General features: G+C 35.4%; 1 protein-coding gene across 1 annotated transcript; it reads right to left on the bottom strand.

The window, feature by feature from the left end:
* Positions 1-460: 460 nt before the first annotated feature.
* Positions 461-26,988, bottom strand: LOC145335147 (adenosine deaminase-like). The gene is made up of 16 exons (XM_080180878.1): positions 26,926-26,988; positions 24,565-24,606; positions 23,973-24,149; positions 23,678-23,760; positions 23,458-23,513; positions 22,936-23,012; positions 21,603-21,664; positions 8,655-8,713; positions 8,104-8,209; positions 5,781-5,836; positions 5,088-5,150; positions 2,482-2,520; positions 2,064-2,102; positions 1,515-1,579; positions 996-1,040; positions 461-592 (listed from the first exon to the last, which is right to left on the bottom strand). The coding sequence occupies exons 4-16, from the start codon at positions 23,734-23,736 to the stop codon at positions 461-463; spliced, it is 858 nt and encodes a 285-aa protein (XP_080037004.1). The 5' UTR covers positions 23,737-23,760; positions 23,973-24,149; positions 24,565-24,606; positions 26,926-26,988.
* Between the last annotated feature and the right edge of the window lie 202 nt (positions 26,989-27,190).

Below are 27,190 nucleotides of genomic sequence, written 5' to 3'. Positions count from 1 at the left end.
TTTGTTAACTAGTGTAATAGAATGATGATTTTTTTTAATAGTATGGGAGGCGTAATTGTGGTTAAATGGTTTCCTCCATTTCCAATATATTGAACTTTAGCAGTGGAAATTAAAGACCATCTTAGTTATCTGATATTTTGTCTAATGATTCCTATGATGATTAGCAAGATATTATTAGCGCAACAATCCTACTTAAAGGTTTTTATGTACATGTTACTATTTTTTTTCTTTTTGATTTTTGGAGTTTTAAATATGTCTTAAATGCAAGGCAAGGAACAATGGACTGTTAAATTACTTTGATATCCAAAGATTTATAAACACGTAATCTCATTCGTTGGCGTAAAAACTTCGAATACTGAATTTTCATTGGTTAGTTACAACCTAGTAGTGCCCAATAATTTTAAATTAAAGTAAGAATAATTTTGTTTATTATCATTTGGAATTTAAATTAATTTATCGTCTAATGTCTTATCCTGAAGATCCCTGCTAAGATAGAGTGTTGACATATTTTCCTGAGATTGAGAATATCTTCAGCAAATCTGACGACAGGATGATAGAACTCTGCTAACCCCACACTTCCGCTCATTATACTAATATTTAGTTTCATAAATAATTTTTAATATTCTAAATCTACAATTCAAAAGGGAGGGTGGGGTGAGGGTGTTTGTCTAAAAATATTAAATATGACCATCCCACCCCCTGTAATGAAATTTTACGTCAACTATCCTCCCGTTAAAATCTCTAAAAAAAACTAATTTTTGGGGGGGCGCTTCGCACCATGGCCTGGGCTAAAGCCTTTAGTTTTACAAATTAGGTAATAATTAATACGCCATGATTGGGAATTTAAATCAAGGGTAAAAATTTCGAAGAGGGTTATTTCACTGACCCTCCTTTATTCAATTAAATCTACTTTGATAGTTTTTGACACATCCAAACCGCCCCAACCCCCCAAAAAAGGAGATCTGTTAAAAAAGATTTTAAGAAAATAAATTCCTTAGTGTTGGGCAAACAGAAAACTGAACTTTGTTCTTGATACAATCCTAAATTAGAGAGCTTTATCAAAGAGAATAAGGATACCAGGGAAATAAGGAACATTATGCTATAAGTTATCTTATTCATTGTTCGAAAGCTTTTTTTTTAAATTTTGATTGGTTATTTGTAGATAGTTATAATCTACAAAAGGAGTAATTTTGTTTTTCATCATTGGATATATATAAATCATCCTATGTCTTAGCCCTTAAGGTAAAGAGTGGCGGTGCAATTAAAATAACTCGAATTCTTGTTAGCTTGACTTTGCAATAACATTTGATTAACAATTCTATAAATCATAATTTTTACATATTACATAGAAATTATAAATGAATATAAGTAAAACTTTATGCACAAGTGGCTTCTCCCCCAGCAGCTAGGGGTGTGCCCTATTCAAAGGGGGAAATTGGGGGCATCAGGAGAATAGCTAGAAACTATCCCCAAATAGCAGAAAACCTTCTTAAGGATTCTAAAAGATATTTAACCTTGTAAAGCTGAGCATCATCAACTACTTTGTAAGCTTCGCAGATTCTTTCAAACTTCAATTTTTCTTAATAAAATGAGAATATCTATCATATGTAGTATTAGACAATTGTCTACGGATAGACAATAAAAAATAAAAGGAATACTTTTTATTATGATGGTCCCAAGGTGTCAAAAGCCAAAAATTATTTTATTTTTTGTAGCAAATCGTCAAAAATATAATACGATACAGGATTTTTCAATATGGTTCGGAACCGGTTCTTATCCACTGGATATTAATCGGTCTCGAAGCGATACGGGAATATGCATTAATCGTATGGTATTATAAACAATTATACAGTGATAAAAATTGAAATTAATTTTTGTTTTGTTTGCCCCAATGAGAAGAGGGCCCGATTAACTCTATTATTCTTTCTAAAATTTCGTGAATAATCTAAAAAAAATATATATACAAGTTGCTTGTTTTAGTTTGATTAAGAACCAGTTTTAATCCAACGGAAATGATAGGATTCTTAGAAAAATTGTAAAAAGAATGTAAAATTAAAAATTACCTATACTGTAGAAAATTTTATCAGCACTTGCGTTTCCCCCTAAAGAATAGTGGTTTATAGATTATTTTAATATAATTATGAAAAGTAGTAATGTTTGATCTCATTAACCGTTTAACTAATCTTGCTCTTCTTTATAGGGAAGCTTATACAGGTCCCGTGAAGGTTTTTATCCTTTTTCTGTAAGGGTACTTACATATAATCTCCTAAGACAAATCGCCCTAAAAAAATTACACCCCCCCCCCCTCCCCCCCAAAAAATACTTTTACTTCTCCATTTGAAATTATTCCGCTAATTTTTTCTTAAAAAAACAAATTCCCTCCCTTACTCAATTCTACTGTTGCTTTTTCATAAAAAAATACACAATCACAAACCCACCATTATAAAGAGTAGGTGAGCTACTAAATAATATAATGCTTACCTAAATTAACTGCAACATGAATTTTCTTTTCTCTGGCATCTAAACAAAAGAAGATAGTTAACATGGATAGGCATAAGCTGCAGCTGAAAAATCGAAACCGCCAAATGCGGCTGAATAAGTATTGAAGATGGTTTGGATTAAGAACGGAAGTTGTTAAATATTTGGCAGCTGTAGTGTGTTTATTTAGAAATGCCAAAATATCTCAACAAACGTAAGAGGTATTTTTAAAAGCGAATCTTCTCTAAAAATAGGATCCGTAACGATAAATTCTTTTCATTTATTTAGAAGATGATTAAAGTCCCTCCACAGATTATGACAGATTATGACGATAGAATAACCAATGAGAGGCCAGCATAAATTTTACCATTGGTCAATTACAGTGTATACTGGCCTCTCATTGGTTATTCTATCGTATGATGTCATAATCTGTGGAGAGACTTTAATCATCTTCTTAATTTATACATTTTCGAATTGCACTATCGATTTCAAGCTAAGAAAACTAATTAAGCTTGATTAAGACCAAACCATTCCACAAACTTTGCATGATTATTCCCATAACAGTTAGGTACGATTTGGGAAGCGTAGAAACTCTAAAATCGTTACAAGAAAATCAGTACGTTCATTTCAAACATGTTGATTTTTAACTTTTTTAACAACAAATGTTTATATGATATAATTATCTTACTGATCTGATTTTTGAAATACACACTGACTCCTAGGACAACAAAAGTACAAGAGCTTGCTGTTTAAAAACAATAAAAGTGGTCCTGTAATCACAGATCAGTTAAATTGTTACCAAGATCTTAACGGACAAACAAAGATGAAAACCCTACAATATATATAAGTGTATATCTGACCATACTATTAACAATTTACTCTTTTTTTGTCTAGCCCGATTTAAAAAGTTGTTAGCCGATGTAACAAATTGGATAATACTGTAAATACTAATTTATATATGATAACCTAAAATTCTATTATTGAGGCGAAGACATAGAAAGTCTCTAGAAAAGTCAGTATGTGACGTCAAAAAATGAGGGATTGTCCATCTCTTTTTTAGGGGTTTTCTATCTTACTCCTCCTCTCCTCATCCTTCATTTTTATGACGTCAAATTTTTTTTTGAGAGACTTTCTTCGTCTTCTATTGAGGCTAATACTGAAAATCTAAATAAACGCCTTTAGGGAAGGTGGGTTATAGGATTGTAAATCATACTGGTTCCCAAAGTTTTATAAAACACAATATCTCATTTATTATCCTAATTTTTTTTATAATTTATTTTATCATAATTGGGTTGGACTAACCTTAGGTGTTTAAACCTTTACAACCAAATATTTTACTCCACAGAAGGGGTAATTTTGCTTATCATTAGAGGGAATGAACAACAATTTATCTTCCATTGTCTCGTCCCTGAAATATCCTTGGTGTTTGCATAATAAAAAGTCTGGTCTGTGGTTTCTCTCAATGCCAACCTTCAGTTTTATCAGGGATGTTAAGGGTTAAGACAATGGATGATAAATTAATACATCCCAAATTAGTTCTTCTTCAAAACTAAAATTATTGGTTTAAAAGTTTAAAAATTTCTAGTTCTAAACCAACCAATCAAAATTCGATAAAGTACCCAAAGTTTTAAAGCTATCGAATAAGATGAAACTTTGGGAACCAGTGAATTTTATAATTCTATGTTCCCTCCCTCCTTGCACAAACCTTCATATTTATTTATATTAAGTACGCGAATATACAGGAATATAAGAATACATAAAATGTTTTATAAGGAATCTCCGTGGTAAAAATTAAAAGAGGGTTTTTTTATTAGATTTTTTAGTGTGTGTGGGGGGGGGGGGTGAGGTATTCCTTTGCAGAGGGTAGATAATTGATTGAAATTTTAAAGTTTCTCATTTTATAAACAGCTATAAAAATACTTCCTGATATGTTGAAAGCACGAACCAAAAAAACCTGGTTTTAATCATATGATTGTACATTGTTTTCTGATACGATGCTATACATAATATTTCAGCATGGGTGAGGACCAGTTCTAATACACTGGATATTAATCGGTTTCGCAGCCATACGGGAAAACTTATTCTCTCATTAAACACAATTTTAAAAAGCGAAGCTTTTCTATAATTATGGTCGGCCAGTCCGTCAATCTGTTCATCCGTCAGTTCGTAACGAATAGCTTTTTCGTTAATTTAGAATTGTTTTATCGATTTCAAACTTTGCATGATGATTCCTGTAGTAGTTAGGTACCAGAATGTCCGTACGTCCATTTTAAACATGTTGATTTTTTTAACAATAATTTTTTTTTTATGTGATAAAATCATCCGATTGATCTGATTTTTTAATTACTGATTCCTATTACAATAAGGTACAATATTTTGAGCGAAGCATCTCTATAATCATTTCCTAAAAATGTCAGTATGTCCTTAAACAGAATTCTGTATTTAAGAAGTTTTGCAACAAATTTACGTATAATAATGTCAAAACTTATACATTCATATTTTGTATATTCAGTTCTAACACTCTACAAGAATTAATGTCCGTTTGTCCAACCGTTTCAGAGCTTCGCTTTTATGGATGTTGTCTTCATTGTATTAAAAATCTAAGTTACCTTTAACAATTGATTCAACAAAAGTTGGGAAGAAATTTGCACTTTCTAACTCTCCATCACCATCTACAATTACTTAAATGTAACAAGGATGACAACATCTATATGTAGCGAAGTACAAAACATCATGGATGGTCAAAGTCAGGGCTGCTATTCAGCCAATTAATTCCATTTGAAATTGCTTAAAATTAAATATTTAGTTGGCGTAAAACTAGTTTTTTGATATAAATGAAGGGAAGTGAGGGGGGGGGGGGAGAAACGGGAAGGGATGTGTAGGGAAATTTTCACCTAGAATTGTTTGTCAGAATCACATTCCCTTTTTCCTGGTCAAAGTGAGTTATAGAGCGTTATAAAATAAATCGAAAAAAATAAGCAATTTTGTTTTTTTGAAGCTTGACCGACAGACAGACGGATGGAGTAAATTATATACTGAAAAGTTAGTAATACAAGGATTTATCACCCAAACACTCCTCTGTATATCTTAAATAACAGCCGAGAAAACTAGCCCATTAGCGTTGCGGACGGACTAACTGACGGGCGGGCAGACAGACAACGTGAATTACAGAGCAGCCTCGCCAATTAAAAAAGTTTCTTTTACAAACACTTTCACCTCGAAACTTCATAATCTCAACCGAAGACGTATGGACTTACAGACATTGTAAGTTATAGAGTAGCTTCGCTACTAAAAATAGATACCTTCTCCTTCTCTCTCCTTGAGTGAAATATATTCCAAACCAACGACACCACTATCCCTAAAATTAGAAATTATATAAAAGCCAAAAAGTACTCTCACTCAAAGTGCCTTGTAGAGCACAGAACCCCCATTCAGTACACCTTTTCTTAGAAATTTATTGGAAATCAGGGGAAAGGGTTTAGTTATCTTTCTATGCCTAACACCTACGGGGATGCCTTAAACCCAATATAACCTAACCAAACCCGACAGTTAAAATATAATATTTGTCTCTTAGGTTTTTATAAGCTGCACCACGAAAGAATGAATATTGAAATACAAAATTTTTCATCAACAATATGAAAGTCAAGAAAAACTTCTACCTTTTGTATCCTGTTAAGTTTTAAAAGAATAAACTTTTTTACGTTTTCTGTACAACCCTTGATATTAATATAGACGGTCAAAAATACCAATAATGTTCTCACCGTTTTAAAAAAATTCCTACTAAAAGTGTTATAGCAATATTTTGAAATTAAAAGCAAGAATTAAAGCAAAAAAGACACCAAAATAGCATGATTCAATTATCATCATTAGAATAATTTTAAAAAAACACATATGCATGTCCGTTCGTAGATAGTGCAGTAAATCATATTTTTAGTCAGAAGAGCATCTAGGGTCTTAACCCGAAGAGGGTTGGGGGTAAACACTTCCCACGTTACTAATTATAACAAAAAACTTCTTTATTGCCATCTTAAATCTCTAAGATCATAGTTGGTCCAGCGATTAGCGATATCTTAAGCTTTATCCAGACGGAAACACAGAACAACATATACATCGTTCTATTTAGGTATCTTTCTGGATAAAAAGATAAATAAATATATACCCTCAATGTTCATAAACAAAACTACGCCTTGTGAATGCAGGTTATAATTATGGTTGTAATGTTTGACCACTATTAGTTTTTAAGCCATCAAATAAGATAACATGTATATAAACTTTGGGTACCTGCTTGATTTACAGTCAAATGTTCCCTACATCACTGATTATATACAATAATGAAAATAATTTAAATTCTACAGGCAAAAATTTCTGAAGATGCATTATCCCTTGTCCCTGCACTGAATCTATGCAGTTATGATGTAAAACATAAAATGTACGAAATAAAAATAAACAAGAAATAAACTGTAAAAATATAAATTTGACCTTACAATAATGTTTTAGTCTCTGCAATATCGAATATTTTTCATAGAATAAAATATAGAAATTTAGATAGGTAAATTATAAAAAAATAAACAAATTCTAAAAGTAGTAGGTTGTCAGTCAATATTTGTATCGCTAGAATCGACCCCCTTTTTCATTTAAAGGTAAAGCCCAAAGAAAATAAAAAAAATTGGAAATAGTCCCTTTCGTAACATCGCCCCATAAGGGGCGAATCGTCGTGTTTTTAAAATGGCTTTTTATAGGCTATTTTAGGTTAGGTTAGGTTATATTGGGTTAGGTGATTGCCCCACAGGGTTAGGTAATTGGCTAGAAATAGGAGAAAAGCTACTGTGAAAAATACGAAGAATCGTCCCATAAGAATCAAGATGATTAAATGTACCTACGTACTTTCTGGAAATGATTGTATAATTACTACGCATTCTTAATTGTACCTAACTGTTACAGTAATCATCATTGTAAGTTTAAAAGGACAATTCTAACATGCTTGAATTAACAATAAAATAGAGACATATATATTTATAATGACTGTAATAATATGAAAATTCATGGAAAATTTCTATTTAAAATTCTATGGAAGTTTTGCAAATCTGAACCACTGTATAATGAAAAATGACATAAAATTTGAAAATAAGTATTAATATTAAAGGAGTGTTTATAACTAACAGCAATTCATTATGTCCAAAAGATGTGATTTAATTTAGTTCAGCTTTGCTTTATCCTCTTCTTGGTGATTTATTCGATCAAATTATTAACTAAGCATATGACTTATAATTGTTATTGCATCCAAAAAATTTAATTTGCATGAATTTTATCGACTTTTATTTTCAGCCGCGTGTAAGCCTCAGAAAAATCGTAATTTATAACTTCGGCTGGATGTCTATCAGGCTGTCTTGTATTACTTTAATTTTATGGCTAAAGTCAGCTTTGCTTACATTTATTTTTGGTTTTTACTTCCATGAAATTGACGAATTCCAATTGCTTCTCTATAAAAAGGGATTGTATATATGTTGTATAAGTCATATATCAAAAAAAGTTATTACTTTAATTTAATTGCTAATTCCTTGTTTTTTTGTTAAGCATAATTTTGACATATACAAGGATAGTCCTTATGTCCAAAAAAAAGATTACTTTAATTTTATGGCTAGGTCCAGCTTCGCTTTAGCTTGTTCTTGGTCTTCAGTTGCATCAAATTGTAGAATTACACCAGATTCTACCTCACTTAGAGATTCTCCATCTAAAATGTGATTGGGAGATTATACCTTATAAAAAACGTCCAAATCCAAATTTTGAACCTTGCATGAAGATTCCTGTAACAATAAGCCGAATTTCTAAAAGAAAACTGTCTAATTTTTTGAGCTTCGCTATAACGTTTGTTGTCATTTTTGTTACCTAATAATGACATCTTTTAACAGGGAACTTTATAGCAATATAATTTTCACTATTAAAATTGAACAATTTAGCTGACTTAAAAAAAGGATGAAAAGCAAAAAAACTTTAAGGATTATGGGAAGAAAACGAAGTAGCAGGTTTCGTCGTATTTTCACAATAGCTTTTCCCCTATTTCTTGCACCTGCGGGGCAATCATTAACATTTAAAGCTTATGCTGTGAAAATACGACGAACCCCGCTACTTGGTTTTCTTTCCTTGATCCAACTTTTATAAATGGATATATTTCTAACCTTTTAAACCTTTTAGAATTGCATTAATAATCTCTTCCATTGTCAGATCCTTATTCTTCCTAAATATATTTAAATTTTTTTTTTATATATTTATATATTAATTCATAGGTAAATATTAAGAATTGTATGCTACAATTCTATAGAAAACTAGCGGCTGTGCCTCCAGCATCTATAGAGTCTCTGTATTCTTCGCAGGGAGGGGATAGGGCATAACAATAGTTTGAATAAAAAGACTTAAATTTAAAACTAAGTAGCCTAAAACCATCCAGGACCTTTTGAGAACCTTCCCTAAAATTGAGAACTCATTCGGTTCATTAGTTATCGAGATCTTTAAACAAACAATAAGAGTTATTTCGGGTATAGTCCTTTCCATGACATCGCTCCATATGGGGCGATGATTTTAATTGATCGCCTCTTATGACAAGGGGCGATGTATTGGCTCCTTGAAAGGAGCGATTTAATAGCCCCTTATAACAAGAGGCGATGTTATGACTCCTTGAAAGGAGCGATTTGATAGCCCCTTGCCCTAAGAGGCGATTAAATGATCCTTTATCGCTCCATAATCGCTCCTTCTGCTATAGCCCCATGATGGCTCCTTTATAGCCTCTCCATCGCCCCTCCGTAGTCCCTTTCCTTAATTTATATAACAACCCACTTGATGGCCCCTACATCGCTCCTCCATTGCCCCTTCTCCAAATTTATATTACATTGTACTTTGATGGCCCCTACATCGCTCCTACATCGCCCCTTCATCGCTCCTACATCGCTCCTTCATCGCTCCTTCTCCAAATTTATATTAAATTGTACTGTGATGGCCCCTACATCGCTCCTACATCGCTCCTACATCGCTCCTACATCGCTCCTTCATCGCTCCTACATCGCCCCTCCATCGCTCCTTCATCGCTCCTTCTCCAAATTTATATTAAATTGTACTGTGATGGCCCCTACATCGCTCCTACATCGCTCCTTCATCGCTCCTACATCGCCCCTTCATCGCTCCTTCTCCAAATTTATATTACATTGCAACTTGATGGCCCCTACATCGCTGCTACATCGCTCCTTCATCGCTCCTACATCGCACCTCCATCGCTCCTACATCGCTCCTTCTCCAAATTTATATTAAATTGTACTGTGATGGCCCCTACATCACTCCTACATCGCTCCTTCATCGCTCCTACATCGCCCCTTCATCGCTTCTTCTCCAAATTTATATTACATTGTACTTTGATGGCCCCTACATCGCCCCTCAATCGCTCCTACATCGCCCCTCCATCGCTCCTACATCGCTCCTTCATCGCTCCTACATCGCACCTCCATCGCTCCTACATCGCTCCTTCTCCAAATTTATATTAAATTGTACTGTGATGGCCCCTACATCGCTCCTACATCGCTCCTTCATCGCTCCTACATCGCCCCTTCATCGCTCCTTCTCCAAATTTATATTACATTGCAACTTGATGGCCCCTACATTGCTCCTTCATCGCTCCTACATCGCCCCTTCATCGCTCCTTCTCCAAATTTATATTGAATTGTACTGTGATGGCCCCTACATCGCTCCTACATCGCTCCTTCATCGCTCCTACATCGCCCCTTCATCGCTCCTTCTCCAAATTTATATTACATTGCAACTTGATGGCCCCTACATTGCTCCTACATCGCTCCTCCATCGCTCCTTCATCGCTCCTACATCGCCCCTTCATCGCTCCTTCTCCAAATTTATATTACATTGCAACTTGATGGCCCCTACATCGCTCCTACATCGCTCCTCCATCGCTCCTTCATCGCTCCTACATCGCCCCTACATCGCTCCTCCATCGCCCCTTAATAGCCCCTTACCTTAATTTATATAACAAAGCTCCTATATGGCCTCTCTATCGCCCCTTAATAGCCACTTAATTTAATTATATAACATTGCCCCTACATAGCCTCTCCATCGCCCCTTAATAGCCCCTTACCTAAATTTATATAACAAAGCTCCTATATAGCCTCTCCATCGCCCCTTAATAGCCCCTTACCTTAATTTATATAACATAGCCCCTACATAGCCTCCCAATCGCCCCTTAATAGCCTCTTACCTTAATTTATATAACATAGCCCCTATATAGCCTCTCCATCGCCCCTTAATAGCCCCTTACCCTAATCTATATAACATAGCCCCTACAAAGCCTCTCCATCGCCCCTTAATAGCCCCTTACCTTAATTTATATAACAAAGCTCCTACATAGCCTCTCCATCGCCCCATAATAGCCTCTTACCTTAATTTATATAACATAGCCCCTAAATAGCCTCTCCATCGCCCCTTAATAGCCCCTAAACTTAATTTATATAAAATAGCCCCTACATAGCCTCTCCATCGCCCCTTAATAGTCCTTTACCTTAATTTATATAAAATAGCCCCTATATAGCCTCTCCATCGCCCCTTAATAGCCCCTTACCTTAATTTATATAACATAGCCCTACATAGCCTCTCCATCGCCCCTTAATAGCCTCTTACCTTAATTTATATAATCCTTACCTTAATATATACAACATAGCCCCTACATAGCCTCTCCATCGCCCCTAAATAGCCCCTTACCCTAATTTATATTACATTGCAACTTGATGGCCCCTACATTGCTCCTACATCGCTCCTCCATCTTGATGGCCCCTACATCGCTCCTACATCGCTCCTCCATCGCCCCTTCATCGCTCCTTCTCCAAATTTATATTACATTGCAACTTGATGGCCCCTACATCGCTCCTACATCGCTCCTCCATCGCCCCTTCATCGCTCCTTCTCCAAATTTATATAAAATTGCAACTTGATGGCCCCTACATCGCTGCTACATCGCTCCTCCATCGCTCCTACATCGCCCCTTCATCGCTCCTTCCACAAATTTATATTACATTGTACTTTGATGGCCCCTACATCTCTCCTCCATCGCTCCTCCATCGCCCCTTAATAGCCCCTTACCTTAATTTATATAAAAAAGCCCCTACATAGCCTCTCCATCGCCCCTTAATAGCTCCTTACCTTAATTTATATAACATAGCCCCTACATAGCCTCTCCATCGCCCCTTAATAGCCCCTTACCTTAATTTATATAACAAAGCCCCTGCATAGCCTCTCCATCGCCCCTAATAGCCCCTTACCTTTATTTATATAACAAAGCTCCTACATAGCCTCTCCATCGCCCCTTAATAGTCCCTTACCTTAATTTATATAACATAGCCCCTACATAGCCTCTCCATCGCCCCTTAAAAGCCCATTACCTTAATTTATATAACATAGCCCCTACATAGCCTCTCCATCGCCCCTTACCTTAATTTATATAACATAGCCCCTACATAGCCTCTCCATCGCCCCTTAATAGCTCCTTACCTTAATTTATATAACATAGCCCCTACATAGCCTCTCCATCGCCCCTTAGTAGCCCCTTACCTTAATTTATATAACATAGCCTCAACATAGCCTCTCCATCGCCCCTTAATAGCCCCTTACCTTAATTTATATAACATAGCCCTACATAGCCTCTCCATCGCCCCTTAATAGCCCCTTACCTTAATTTATATAGCATAGCCCCTACATAGCCTCTCCATCGCCCCTTAATAGCCTCTTACCTTAATTTATATAATCCTTACCTTAATATATATAACATAGCCCCTACATAGCCTCTCCATCGCCCCTAAATAGCCCCTTACCCTAATTTATATAACATAGCCCCTACATAGCCTCTCCATCGCCCCTTAATAGCCTCTTACCTTAATTTATATAACATAGGCCCTACAAAGCATCTCCATCGCCCCTTAATAGCCCCTTACCTTAATTATATAACATAGCCCCTACATAGCCTCTCCATCGCCCCTTAATAGCCTCTTACCTTAATTTATATAACATAGCCCCTTCATAGCCTCTTCATCGCCCCTTACCTTAATTTATATAACATAGGCCCTTTATGGCTCCTGTACAGCCTCTGTAATTGTATTGCCCCTTCATTATAGAAGGTAGGGCATTAAGGTAAGGAAGGAATGTGACCCTCTACAGTTTTAAATTTAAGTTTTAAAAGGATGACAAGGATGACAACATTTATAAAAGCAAAGCTCTGAAACGGTAGAAAAAAGTTTAATGAACATTAATAATGTAGAGTGTCAGAACTGAATAGTCAGAACATAAATTTAAACAAAATTTAAAATTCGAAACAAAATTGTAAGTAAATTTATTGAGAAATTGCTTACATGCAGGAAAATGCTTAAGGACGTACTCACATTTTTTGACTTGATTATAGATATGATTCGCTTATAACATTCTATTTTGTTGTCCTAGGAATCAGTATCCCAGAAATCAGATTAATCGGATAATTTTGATACATAAAAATTTGTTGTAAGTTAATAATTAGTATGCTTAAAATGGATGTACGGATATTCTGATAATGATTATAGACTTTCTAAATCGTACCTTTCTACTACAGGAATCACATGCCTAAATTAACGAAAATAGCTAACCGTTACGGACGTACGGACTGATCCTTATTATAGAAAAGCTTTGCTTTTAAAAAGTTAAAAAGATTTTTTGAGGGGATGGGGTAATATTTTTCTTGGGGTGAATTTTCTGGGAGGGTGGAGATACCCTCCCTTGAAATAATTATAAACCCTCTATGAACTTAAAAGAAGCTTCACTGTAAAGGAGAACCATATAGGTTCAGCGGTTAGCTTTTCTACAGACAAAAAAAGATTACTACTTTATATAATAGGTTATGAAAAAGGAAAAAAAGCAAGATAACAAGGATAACAACATTCACAAAAGCAAAGCTCTAAAATCAGGAGGTCAAACATAAATTTTGTTAAAATTAGCGTAAATCTATAATACAAAGTAGAATGATGTCTGTCCATCCGTCTGTCTGTCTGTCCGTCTGTCTGTCCGTCTGTCAGTCCCTTAAGATCTCGGTAACCACTGAACCGATTATATTCTACTATTCAGGGAATATACCTACTGGTCCTGTGGTGGTTTTAGGCTATTTTCTTGGGGGGTGGGATACCCCCAACCCCCCCAAAAACAAAAAAAATCCCCCCCATTTTTTTTTTGCTGAAGATTTTCTTGGTCCTATTACGAATTTCGCCAAAAAAATTTTTATCACCTCTTGGGGCAAAGCCCCTAGAGGCTAGGGGCGAATCTGCTAGTATAGAATATAGTAAAAGGGCATAATTTTATTTTTAGTATTTGATTATAATACTAAACCTTGTTGTCCTAAGAAACATTACTCCAAAACCCAGATGAATGGGACAATGATATTATACAAAAAAATGGACGTACATACTTTCTAGTAATGAATATAGTATTGTACCCAACTGTTACAGAAATCATTCTGCAAAGTTTGAAATCGATAGGATATTTATAACATGTCTAAATTAAAGAAAATGTCGTCTAACCGTTTGGACGTACGGACTAACCAATCCTTACTATAGAAAAGTTTCGCATTTAAAAAGGAAAATTATAATGAAAATATAATGAATTAATAAAATAAATATAAATAATATAATAACATAATGAAATAAAGAAAAAAAAATAAACTAAGAGAATGAAATTTTTTAGTTAAATAGAATATTGAATAAGGATCATATAATGGACAAACAGACAAAGTAAGTTATAGAGCAGACTTTAAGAGAATATGCTATTACTCAAAGATTATCACGAAACCTAAGTCTTTTGAAGCATAATTGAGAGACAGACAAAATAATTTATAGACTGGATATACATATGTCATGGGAATATTCACTAAAAATCTCAACAGTCTATCTTTAACAATAGCAGAGAAAACCACATGCTTAACTTAATGAGAAGAGCAATGACGAAAGGACTAACCCTAATTGTAGAAAAGTTTCTCTTTTAACAAAAAAAGTATTTTTTTTGGTCTGAAGCTTAAAAATTTCATAAACTGACTAAATTCTCCATTTAAGGGAAGCTTCACATAGGTCATGGGATGGTTTTTTGCTTTTTCATTTTCAGATTTAAGCCCCTAATTGGTTTAGGCTATTTTTCTGCCTCCTTACATTAAAAAGAGCGCAGCTGCAAGTGAATAAGAAAAGAGAAATATAAAAGGAGAATACATATTATCCTATTATATAAAGTAGTAAAACATAAACAAACGTTGGAGTGGACAAACCTAGGAATGGGACAATCGTCGGAGTGGACATTGCTTATGTAAAACGCAGGAGTGTCTTTTATTTTATTTATAAGATAAAAATCTTTCAAAACAAAAAAAAAATCTTGAATATCTTTTCTCACAGACTGAAATTTTAAAATCAGTCTGACAGTTTTCCAAAGTAGGTAAGTTCTATCGAAAGGCAAAGGTTTGAAACAGATAGAACATTTCATTAAACTAAAACATATTTTTTTCTCACATTGTTTACAACTGTCAAATATGTTTTTTTATATACCTAACCCCTGCAGGGGGCTTATTTGTATATTTATATCTTAACCTAACCTAACCTGTGTAGAAATAACTAAACAAATGTTGTTGAAACCTAATTTTTAAGATATTATAGACACTTCTGCGTTTTACTTATATAATGTCCACTCCGACATTTGTCCGAAATATCCTGCGTTTGTCCACGTTAGTAAGGCTTTCTGTTCTGAAACTTAAGATCTCAATAACTACTAAACAGATTGGGCTTTCTATTTCAGGTAAGCTTAATATTTGTCTTGTAATGGCTTTAGGCTATTTTATTTTAAGTCGAGGGATGGTTTTAGGCTATTCTATTTTAAGTCCTGGGAAGGTTTTAGGCTTTTATTCATTCCCCTTTGAATACAGAGCCAATAGATGCTGGGGACGTAGCCGCTAGTCGATATACAAAGTTTTTTTTTGTCTGTAGCAAAGGATCTCGTTTGCTGCTAAACCGATATGATGTATGTCTGTCTGTCTATACCGTAGGATCTTGCTAACCACTGAGTCCTGAGATGATTTTAAGATAGTTTATTTTTTTTCCTTATAATAAAATAACAGGATATTTGTCCATAAAAAGCGAAGCAATATCTTAATTTTTGTTGTTGGAACTGTTATTCAGTTGATTATACCAAGGATCTAAAGGAATGAGACAATGGCTGATAAATTTTTATCCATCCCTAATAACGATACACAAAATTGCAACACTACAACCAAAATATGACAAAAGTCCCCAAAGTTTTGAGCCAACGAATAAGAAAACTTCATTATAAAACTTTGGAGACTATTGTAAAAATTGCCTAATGTTTCCTTTCTCCCTGAGATTATACAGACTATCCTTAAACTAATATTTACATTAAAGTAATAGGATGTTTATCAGTATCAACTGAACCGATATGCTTCTCCTTTACATTGAAGCTTATTTTACTCGCAGGAAAAGTTTTCATTTTGGGGAGGGGACCAACACTTTCAGCCCCCGGAAGGTATCACTTCCCTTAAATTCTTAACCTTCCCCCTCCCCCCCCTCTCCACCACATATATTCATTAAAGTACTCCTAGGGTCATCTATGGGATTAGCCATTAGTGACTTAAAAATAATTCAAGTGCAATGATATATTTACCAAATTAATACGATAATTTTGTATACAATTTTTTATGAAAAAAAATTATTTTGCCAAAGGCAGCCAAAAAATAAGCAGCAAATATTTCAAAAATGCTCTGATAATCAGAGATCTACAGGGATAAGACGATTGTCGATAAAATGATATATATACATATATACAGTGTGTTTTTTTATGAGAACTTTTTTGAAAGCAATTTTACCTTACTTATAGTTATCAGAATTTAATGATTAATGGCTTATTCTCTTCTTTTTTTATAACCTTTAATAGAAAAGCAAAAAATATTTCAGTTTTTATTCAAAAAGTACAGTAAATTAAAAAATTTAAAACTTAGGTGTCAACATCTAAAAATGGTTTTAGTGCATTTTTCTTATAATCTACCTTTGCAAGAATGGCTGCAAAACGCTTCAAAGTTGAGATATAGAGCTAAAAATTTATATAGATACTATTTGTGACATGTACTAGAACATTTTGAAATTTGAAGGCCATATCTCAACCAGGGAGGGAATACTGGCCCCCCAATGTACTCCCTCCATTCTTGGAAAGGGTAGAAGATTTGAGCATAAGAAAAATGCGCTAAAACCATTTCTCGTATTCATTTGAATCCGGTGGATAGGAACCGGTTCTCATCCATACGAAAAAACTATGTCTAGCATTGTATTATATCCAGCTTTCTACGAATATAGATATGTACAATCATAAGATTAAACCCAGTTTTTTTAGCCGGTGCCTTCGGCACCTCGGGGCTAAAAAAAACTAGTTTTAATCTCATAATTGTACTTTCTATATCCGCGGAAAGCCGTTTATAATACGATGCGAGAAATAACTATTTTAGATGTTGACACCCATGTTTTGAAATTTTGAATTTACTGTACTTTTTAAATAAAAACTGAAATATTTTTTTGCTTTTCTGTTAATGGTTATAAAAAACGAAGAGAATAAGCCATTAATCATTAAATTCTGATAACTATAAGTAGGGTAAAATTGCTTTCAAAAATGTTCTCATAAAAAAAACACTGTATATATATATGTATGTTTATATATTAATTATTCCCATTGATGATTCACAAAATTACCCCTTCTTTAGTTTAGAATTAGTGGTTGAAACATTTAGACACTCAACTTAATGAACTAAACAATCACAAAACAATAAAAAGTCCCCAAGGTTGTTAATCTAACGAATAAGAAAACGGTATTATAAAACTTTGGAGACTAGACAGCACTCTTGGATAAGCCAACTTATAACACTTTGGGAACTATCCCAATCCTCCCTGGCGAAATGACAATGAGATTTTTTGGTAAATTTGTGGCAAACTTTATTCTTAATAAATTAGCACTTGCCAAAATTATACTGGAGAGATATTTCATTGAAGAATAAATCTTTTTTTTTGCCCAAACTTTTCGTCAGCCAATAATAACAGATAAGTTAAACATTGTAAAAATAATATAGTAACTTAACTCGAGTTGTCAACGGCAGAAATTAGGTCCTGAGATGGTTTTAGGCCTGGAAAGGTTTATAACAATTTTATCTGTATTTCTTAAAATAAATTAACAGAAGCTTTGTCTGTATGTATGAATGTCTGTCTGTACCGAAGGATCTTGCTAACCGCTGAACCAATATGGTTCTCCTTTACAGTGAAGATTCCTATAGGTCCTGAGATCGTTCTCCTTAATAGGGTAGCTTCTCATAGGTCCTGGGGAGGTTAATAACTATTTTATTTTAATCCTTATAATAAAGTAACAGGATCTTTGTCTGTATGTATTTCTGTCTGTACCTTGCTAACCACTAAACCGACATGGTTCTCCTTTACAGTGAAGCTTCCTATGGGTAATGAGATGGCTTTAGGCCATTTTATTTTTAATCCTTATAAAAAGTAACAGGATCATTGTCTGTATGTATCAAAGAAGATCGCTAACTGCAGAACCAATATGGTTCTCCTTTATAGGGTAGCTTCCAATAGATCCTGGGAAGGTGTATAACTGTTTTGAAGGAGGATATAAGGGGCTATTAAGGGGCGATGGAGAGGCTATGTAGAGGCTATGTTATATAAATTAAGGTAAGGGGCTTTTAAGTGGCGATGGAGGGCTATTAAGGGGCGATGGAGAGGCTATGTTATATAAATTAAGGTAAGGAGCTATTAAGGGGCGATGTAGAGGCTATGTAGCGGCTATGTTATATAAATTGGCTATTAAGGGGCGATGGAGAGGCTATATAGGGGCTATTTTATATAAATTAAGGTAAGGGGCTACTAAGGGGCGATGGAGAGGCTATGTAGGGGCTATGTTATATAAATTAAGGTAAGGAGCTATTAAGGGGCGATGGAGAGGCTATGTAGGGGCTATGTTATATAAATTAAGGTAAGGGGCGATGGAGAGGCTATGTAGGGGCTATGTTATATAAATTAAGGTAATGGGCTTTTAAGGGGCGATGGAGAGGCTATGTAGGGGCTATGTTATATAAATTAAGGTAAGGGACTATTAAGGGGCGATGGAGAGGCTATGTAGGAGCTTTGTTATATAAATAAAGGTAAGGGGCTATTAGGGGCGATGGAGAGGCTATGCAGGGGCTTTGTTATATAAATTTAGGTAAGGGGCTATTAAGGGGCGATGGAGAGGCTATGTAGGGGCTATGTTATATAAATTAAGGTAAGGAGCTATTAAGGGGCGATGGAGAGGCTATGTAGGGGCTTTTTTATATAAATTAAGGTAAGGGGCTATTAAGGGGCGATGGAGGAGCGATGGAGGAGAGATGTAGGGGCCATCAAAGTACAATGTAATATAAATTTGTGGAAGGAGCGATGAAGGGGCGATGTAGGAGCGATGGAGGAGCGATGTAGCAGCGATGTAGGGGCCATCAAGTTGCAATTTTATATAAATTTGGAGAAGGAGCGATGAAGGGGCGATGGAGGAGCGATGTAGGAGCGATGTAGGGGCCATCAAGTTGCAATGTAATATAAATTTGGAGAAGGAGCGATGAAGGGGCGATGGAGGAGCGATGTAGGAGCGATGTAGGGGCCATCAAGATGGAGGAGCGATGTAGGAGCGATGTAGGAGCAATGTAGGGGCCATCAAGTTGCAATGTAATATAAATTAGGGTAAGGGGCTATTTAGGGGCGATGGAGAGGCTATGTAGGGGCTATGTTGTATATATTAAGGTAAGGATTATATAAATTAAGGTAAGAGGCTATTAAGGGGCGATGGAGAGGCTATGTAGGGCTATGTTATATAAATTAAGGTAAGGGGCTATTAAGGGGCGATGGAGAGGCTATATAGGGGCTATTTTATATAAATTAAGGTAAAGGACTATTAAGGGGCGATGGAGAGGCTATGTAGGGGCTATTTTATATAAATTAAGTTTAGGGGCTATTAAGGGGCGATGGAGAGGCTATTTAGGGGCTATGTTATATAAATTAAGGTAAGAGGCTATTATGGGGCGATGGAGAGGCTATGTAGGAGCTTTGTTATATAAATTAAGGTAAGGGGCTATTAAGGGGCGATGGAGAGGCTTTGTAGGGGCTATGTTATATAGATTAGGGTAAGGGGCTATTAAGGGGCGATGGAGAGGCTATATAGGGGCTATGTTATATAAATTAAGGTAAGAGGCTATTAAGGGGCGATTGGGAGGCTATGTAGGGGCTATGTTATATAAATTAAGGTAAGGGGCTATTAAGGGGCGATGGAGAGGCTATATAGGAGCTTTGTTATATAAATTTAGGTAAGGGGCTATTAAGGGGCGATGGAGAGGCTATGTAGGGGCAATGTTATATAATTAAATTAAGTGGCTATTAAGGGGCGATAGAGAGGCCATATAGGAGCTTTGTTATATAAATTAAGGTAAGGGGCTATTAAGGGGCGATGGAGGAGCGATGTAGGGGCGATGTAGGAGCTATGAAGGAGCGATGGAGGAGCGATGTAGGAGCGATGTAGGGGCCATCAAGTTGCAATGTAATATAAATTTGGAGAAGGAGCGATGTAGGGGCGATGGAGGAGCGATGAAGGGGCGATGGAGGAGCGATGTAGGGGCCATCAAAGTACAATGTAATATAAATTTCAAGAAGGAGAGATGAAGGAGCGATGTAGGGGCGATATAGGAGCGATGAAGGGGCGATGGAGGAGCGATGTAGGGGCCATCAAAGTACAATGTAATATAAATTTCAAGAAGGAGAGATGAAGGAGCGATGTAGGGGCGATGTAGGAGCGATGTAGGGGCGATGGAGGAGCGATGTAGGGGTCATCAAAGTACAATGTAATATAAATTTCAAGAAGGAGAGATGAAGGAGCGATGTAGGGGCGATGTAGGAGCGATGAAGGGGCGATGGAGGAGCGATGTAGGGGCGATGTAGGAGCGATGAAGGGGCGATGGAGGAGCGATGTAGGGGCGATGTAGGAGCGATGAAGGGGCGATGGAGGAGCGATGTAGGGGCCATCAAAGTAAGTACAATGTAATATAAATTTCAAGAAGGAGAGATGAAGGAGCGATGTAGGGGCGATGTAGGAGCGATGTAGGGGCGATGGAGGAGCGATGTAGGGGTCATCAAAGTACAATGTAATATAAATTTCAAGAAGGAGAGATGAAGGAGCGATGTAGGGGCGATGTAGGAGCGATGAAGGGGCGATCGAGGAGCGATGTAGGGGCCATCAAAGTACAATGTAATATAAATTTCAAGAAGGAGAGATGAAGGAGCGATGTAGGGGCGATGTATGAGCGATGTAGGGGCGATGGAGGAGCGATGTAGGGGCCATCAAAGTACAATGTAATATAAAATTCAAGAATTAGAGATGAAGGAGCGATGTAGGGGCGATGTAGGGGCCATCAATGTACAATTTAATATAAATTTCAAGAAGGAGAGATGAAGGAGCGATGTAGGGGCGATGAAGGAGCGATGAAGGGGCACTGGAGGTAAAGGACTATGGAGGGGCGATGGAGAGGCTATGAAGGAGCCATCATGGGGCTATAGTATAGCCTCTTATCATAAGAGGCGATATTAACGCCCCTTCAAAGGAGCTATTAAGAGGCCATGAAGGAGCTATAGCATAGCCTCTTATCATAAGAGGCGATATGAACGCTCCTTAAAAGGGGCTATCACATCGCTCCATATGATAAGAGGCTATGCTATAGCTCCTTGAAGGAGCTATAGAAAATCATCGCCCCATATGGAGCGATGTCATGGAAAGGACTATACCCGTTATTTCTCGCATCGTATTATAAACGGCTTTCCGCGGATATAGAATGTACAATTATGAGATTAAAACTAGTTTTTTTAGCCTCGAGGCGCCGAAGGCACCGGCTAAAAAAACTGGTTTTGAAAGCTGGATATAAAACGATGCTAGACATAGTTTTTTTCGTATGGCTGAGAACCGGTTCTTCTCCACCGGATTCGAATGAATACGGAAAAGATTATTTTTACCTTATTAATTTTCTAGGGTTGAGCTTCACTTCAAAGTATTTGATGCCACTCTGAAGACAATCCTAAACAAGACAGCATCCATAAAAGCAAAGCTGAACATATTTATAGGTAAAACAAAAGAACGTTGATAAATATGGAGTATCGACGCATTTAATATTAAACATTATTAAAAAAAATCTTTATTAACCCTTAACGGTCGGGGGGGGGGGGGTGTGGAACGTCCCCCCATCCGGTTTTTTTCTGTATGTGAAAGATAAAGAGCCCAAACTGCGTGACTTTTTAAGTGTAGGTATGACACATAACTGAGAGTTGGAATTTTTTGAATATCTCCATCCTGGCGGGCACAGGATGCCAGCAAACCTGGCAGGGTCATCCAGGTAAAGAGCAGAAATATTTTTTTGACTAAAACAAAGCATTTTATCATACCAAAATACTAAAATATCCTCTAGTAGTACATCCTTATACAAAATACAGGTGTTCAAGTCACTTTCAGGTTCCAGGTATGATCCTGCAGGTCCTGATCCTCCAGGTCTCCAGAAATCTTTAAAAGGCTCCTGTGGCCGCAATTTTTGACTTAGAGACTTCAAATTTTAAATTTTAAAAACTTAAGCTTTTCTGACACGTCTACATAACATACTAAAATTTCCCGCCGACCGCCGACTGCGGTGGCTGGCAGCTGCCAAGTACAGCTGCAGCCGCAGAAATTTATATTTTGATATTTTAAATATAAAACTTACATAAAGATAAACATTTTCTGGAAAAAATTGTTCTTCTAGCTTCAAAAATAAGAAAATTACAGCCGTTTGAAATTTTTAAGTAAAAAAAGACCTAAAAACATAGGTTGTTAAATAAAAGGGTGAAGGAAGCGATAATTGACTTCGACTTATGAAAGGTCGGAAATTCATTATCAAACAGGGGACTTGCACAAAAAAATTTAGCCCTCTAGCTCTAATAGGAACTGAGATAATAGAAAGGGGGGGGGGGCGTTGAACGACCGATTAAGGTGCGACAAGGGGCCCGACTGTAAAGGGTTAATCTATTTATTATGCCATTGCTTAAAGATACTAGGAATCCATACTCCAATAATTAAGTGATATACTTTGTAGTAATAATTATAGAGTTGCTACGTTTATAAATTGTGCCCAACAATTACAGGAATCGTCATGTAAAATTTGAAATGGATAGGATAATTCTAAAATTAACGAAAAGCTACCTCTACGGATCGACCATAATTGGCTTCGCTTTAAAAAATCAAAGCTTTTTTACACTAAGGGTCAGCCGTACGTCCGGACAAAGGTCTTTGAATCAAAGGAATTAAAATGTGCTAATATACCTGAACAATTTCAAACGCTATTCTTGTAATGGATTCTAAATCATCCGCTATTACTCGTATGCATTGGTCCAATTTTTCTAAACAAAAGTTGCATTTAAAACATAAATTCTTTATAAATTTTGACTATCATACTTTAGATAGGTTTTGGTGTAGTTAAGGTTTCAGGCTATTTTAGGGAGTTAAGCGAGTTAAAATATCCCCTTCATTGTAAATTGGTTTATTGATTAATTAGGAAATATTTATGTCTTGTATAAAACTATTTATACAATATCATCCATACAAGGATAAAAACATTCATAATTAGCAAATAAAGCGAGTTATAGAGCAGCTTTTCTATGATCATAAATAAAGAATGTATTTTGAAAATCATGAAATCCTTCGTATGTTTGATTTATGTTTTAATCATTGGTTAGCCGTCCATCTTGAATAGCAGCCAAGAAAATCACATTTTCTTTATAGCGTTGAGGACAGATAAACACAGAGAATTGTAGAGTAGCTTCGTTCAAAAAATGGCAAGCTTACTTGTAATTTCTTCTGTGTCCTCTGGGCCCCTCAGTGTCAAGAAATTTGTAATATCACTGAATATAATATAAACAATTAGTTTCTATACAAACAAACCATTTTCAATTTAAATAATTAAATGTTTTAAAAAATAAACCTAAATATACTTTTCAACAAAAAAGTTGTGCATTGGAAGCAATCTTGTAAGAAATAAAAAAAAAATAAAAGAAAATACGTCTACCTGATGTCAATTTGTTTGTCTCCCATACTGAGGGCTAGATCTGTGGGTCGGGGTAACATTTGACTTCCAGATAATGAACCACCCTAATACAATAAAAATAATATCAATGGCAATGAACCACCCTAATGCAATAGTTTTTAATTGTGTTTATGAACCATCCTAATGTAATTTTTATATGATTATTTGACAAAAAAAAATTTCATATCAATTTTTAATCCTTTATGTGACAGAATCTGTCCGTCTGTGTGTACTAAAGAATCCTATCAATCAATATTAAATTAGTAAATACACTGACTGGTTTCAAAGATCCAGATTTTGGTGAGCCAGGCGTCAGGGAGGATTTTCTGGAGGCTGGTTGCTGCGGGGACAACCTGGATGGTGAGGCCGGATCTGCAGCATCTTTCTCAGCATCCTCTGCAGTAGTAGCACCACCTTCACCATCCTCTGCGCCACCGTCAACATTTTCCTCACTAACCATCATTTTGTATATTTAATTATTTAATAATCCTTAATGCTAAAGTAGCAGGATATTTGTCTGTGGGCAGGATTAAGGCTATTTTGCTTAGAAATTAAGTTTTTTTTAATTAAAAAAAAAATGATCATTGTTCTACTTTATAAATAGTTTTATCTTACGATATTGTTTATTAGTCCTTGTTTCTTTAACAGGTATTTAGTATAGAAGTATAAACAGATAGCTACCTGCCCCCTTTTCCAAAGACCTTTTTCGTCTGCTAGCAAATTGTTTTCTGGTACTTGGCTGTGTTAATCCCGACACTATTGGTTCATTTTCAAAGATCCAATTTAGTGTCGGCACAAGTTATCTAACCTCTTTCCCCTCTAGTGTTTTACTCTTGTTTCTTTTTAATAAATTCTACTAAATGATTCCTGGCAGAAATATCAATGTCAGGGCAACTAAAGTCTGGAAATTTCTAAATACAATAAAAACAATTCATAAACATATTTTATTTCAGTGTAGATCAGGGATCTAAAGGGATAAGACAATGACCGATAAATTAATGTACACAGTACATCCACAATGATGATACATAAAATTATCCCCCTCTGTAGATTAAAATTAGTGGTTGAAACTTTTGAACACTCTACTTATATAACTAACCAATCAAAATTTACTAAAGTCCCCAAAGAATAGGAATAAGAAAACTTTGGGGACCAGTGTAATAAACAGCTCATTGTCCCCTCTCTCTCTCTCTGAGTGTAGATAATATATAATAAATAGAATAGATAATTAAATGAGCTTAAAAGAGACATAGTAGCTAACTAAAATTGTATTTTGGACAACTGTCCTCAGATAAAAAATAGAAAAGAATCCTTTTTTATTGGGCGTAAGGGATCTAAGGCTCAAGCTAACACACAAATAGAACCTGGGTAAGGACATATACAAAAAAACACATCCCAATAATATATATTTGTTTTGAAAAGGGGGGGGGGGTTAGTAATCATTTCGTAAGGGGCATGTTTTCCCCTAATAAAATTAGCCAAAAATCACCACAGATCCTGAGGATATGTCAACTAGTTATTATTTCAAAAACTAATAATAGTACAAAAAGGTTATATACAAATATGAAAACTAGAGGTTATAAGATTTTCAACGGTATGCATAGGATGGAAAAACGAACAGACAGACATGACTCTACTTTGTATTACATGAATCATTGAATATAGATGATGAAAAGTGACAAAGTTTTGATACATTATTCCGAATGACGTCAATACAACAAGACCAGACTGGCTAGATCCATACATAGCGTTCATAAGCTATTAATCTTTTTTTATTGATAATGTATGATCAATGGAGAAAATTTTTGGGAAGTTAATGTTTCAAAATTGATAAGATTAGTCTAACTTTTTTATTATGGGCGTTCGTTAGAAGAGAATTAGGAGCGTCTGTTCCTCCATTCTCTCCCCTTGCATATAGAATTACCTCTACCTACACCCCCCTAAATGTCAAAAAATGCCCATCCTCTAGAAAAATTCCCCAAAGATCAAGAAGATTAATCAAAAAAATATCTCCTCTTAGACAAAGTGCTTAAAACACCTATACTTCTGAAATGTTTTGTCAACAATTATCTAAATATCAATAAAAAAGACAATTTTTGAAAAGTCGGACATATGAAAAACAAGCTTAAGTTATAGGGTAGCTGCGCTACTTATAAAAGTAGTACAATAAGATTTTAACTAAAGTTGATACAATTCTGCAAATTGAATATCGACCAACTTTTCTACCGCAAGTGTTCACTCGGTACAACAAAATTTTTGGATAAATGATAGTTATTTACAATATATCTAGGAGACAGATACACATACATAGTTGGACCCAGAGAGGAAGGGTGTATTGGACTGTAAATTATACTGGTACCCAAAGTTGCATTAATACCAAATCAGATTCTTTGGCTTAAAAACTTTGGGTAAATCTTGATTGGTTGGTTGAAACTAGCAGTGTCTCAACTTTTCAACCAATAATTTTAATCTACAGAAGGGTTTAATTTGTTTATCAATATTGGGGCTGTACATAAATTTTACCTTTTCAAAAATAAACATCAAAGCATCAAACAAATTTGTTATTTTTAACGTCTTTAGTTATAAAGCAATTTGGGCAAGGATTCGATCCTATCGACAAATTTATAGATTTGTATAAAGTATTCCTTCAACAATTAGGTATGTATGGATGAAAAGTCTACTAACTATATGATTATTACTAAATTATATGATTTATCCTTATGATAAAGTTACTGGATGTCTGTTTGTTTGTACCAAAGGATCTCGCTAACCGCTGAACCGACTCGGGTTCTACTTAACAGGGTAGTTTTTCTGAGGTCCCGGGAAGGTTTATAACTATTTTGGGGGAGGGTACCACCACCCTCCCAAGAGAAAACATTTAAAGTGCCACTAGAGGCCTCTAGGGGGCATAGCCGCTAGTATTACATAAAGCAGTCAGGTTTTTTTGTCTGTAGTTTAAGACTAATAACTAACTACTAAACGGAATACTTTCCCAAATTTAGGAGAGCTGCAAATTCGTCCCAGGATGGTTTCATGCTGTTTTATTTTTCAATTTAATCCTTAGTATACTAAAAAGTAAGAAAATAGTTATTTCTCGCATCGTATTATAAACGGCTTTCCGCGGATATTGAAAGTACAATTATGAGATTAAAGCTAGATATAGCTTTTTCGTATGGATGAGAACCGGTTCCTATCCACCGGATTCGACTGAATACGAGAAATATAATTACCAAGTTTTTAGCTTTCACTAACTCCCACAGGGTAGAATGTCTGGACAACAAAAATATTACATTTCATATATTAACAACAAATTAGGGATCTTAAGGGATAAGACATGGACAATTGATTGATGTACATCCTTGTTCATGATAATCAGAATTCTGTAGATTAGTATTATGGGTTGAAAAGTTTAGACTCTGTTAGCATGCCTCAACTAATCAGAGCTGGATCTTTAAATCATTTCAATGGTCTGCCAAATCGGGGTGCGCCGAATTT

This window comes from Acartia tonsa, chromosome 13 (genome assembly GCF_053477335.1).
Source record: "Acartia tonsa isolate MP-2025a chromosome 13, ASM5347733v1, whole genome shotgun sequence".
In the NCBI taxonomy this organism is placed as follows: domain Eukaryota; kingdom Metazoa; phylum Arthropoda; class Copepoda; order Calanoida; family Acartiidae; genus Acartia; species Acartia tonsa.
This window is presented reverse-complemented; position numbering and strand designations above follow the sequence as displayed.

Coding starts and splice junctions, on each gene's coding strand:
- LOC145335147 (XM_080180878.1), bottom strand. CDS start 23,736: ATGTTACCCCGACCCACAGATCTAGCCCTCAGTATGGGAGACAAACAA. Junction 23,013..23,457: donor GGACACAGAAGAAATTACAA/GTAAGCTTGCCA, acceptor ACTTTTGTTTAG/AAAAATTGGACCAATGCATA. Junction 5,151..5,780: donor CAAGGAGAGAGAAGGAGAAG/GTATCTATTTTT, acceptor AAGTAATTGTAG/ATGGTGATGGAGAGTTAGAA.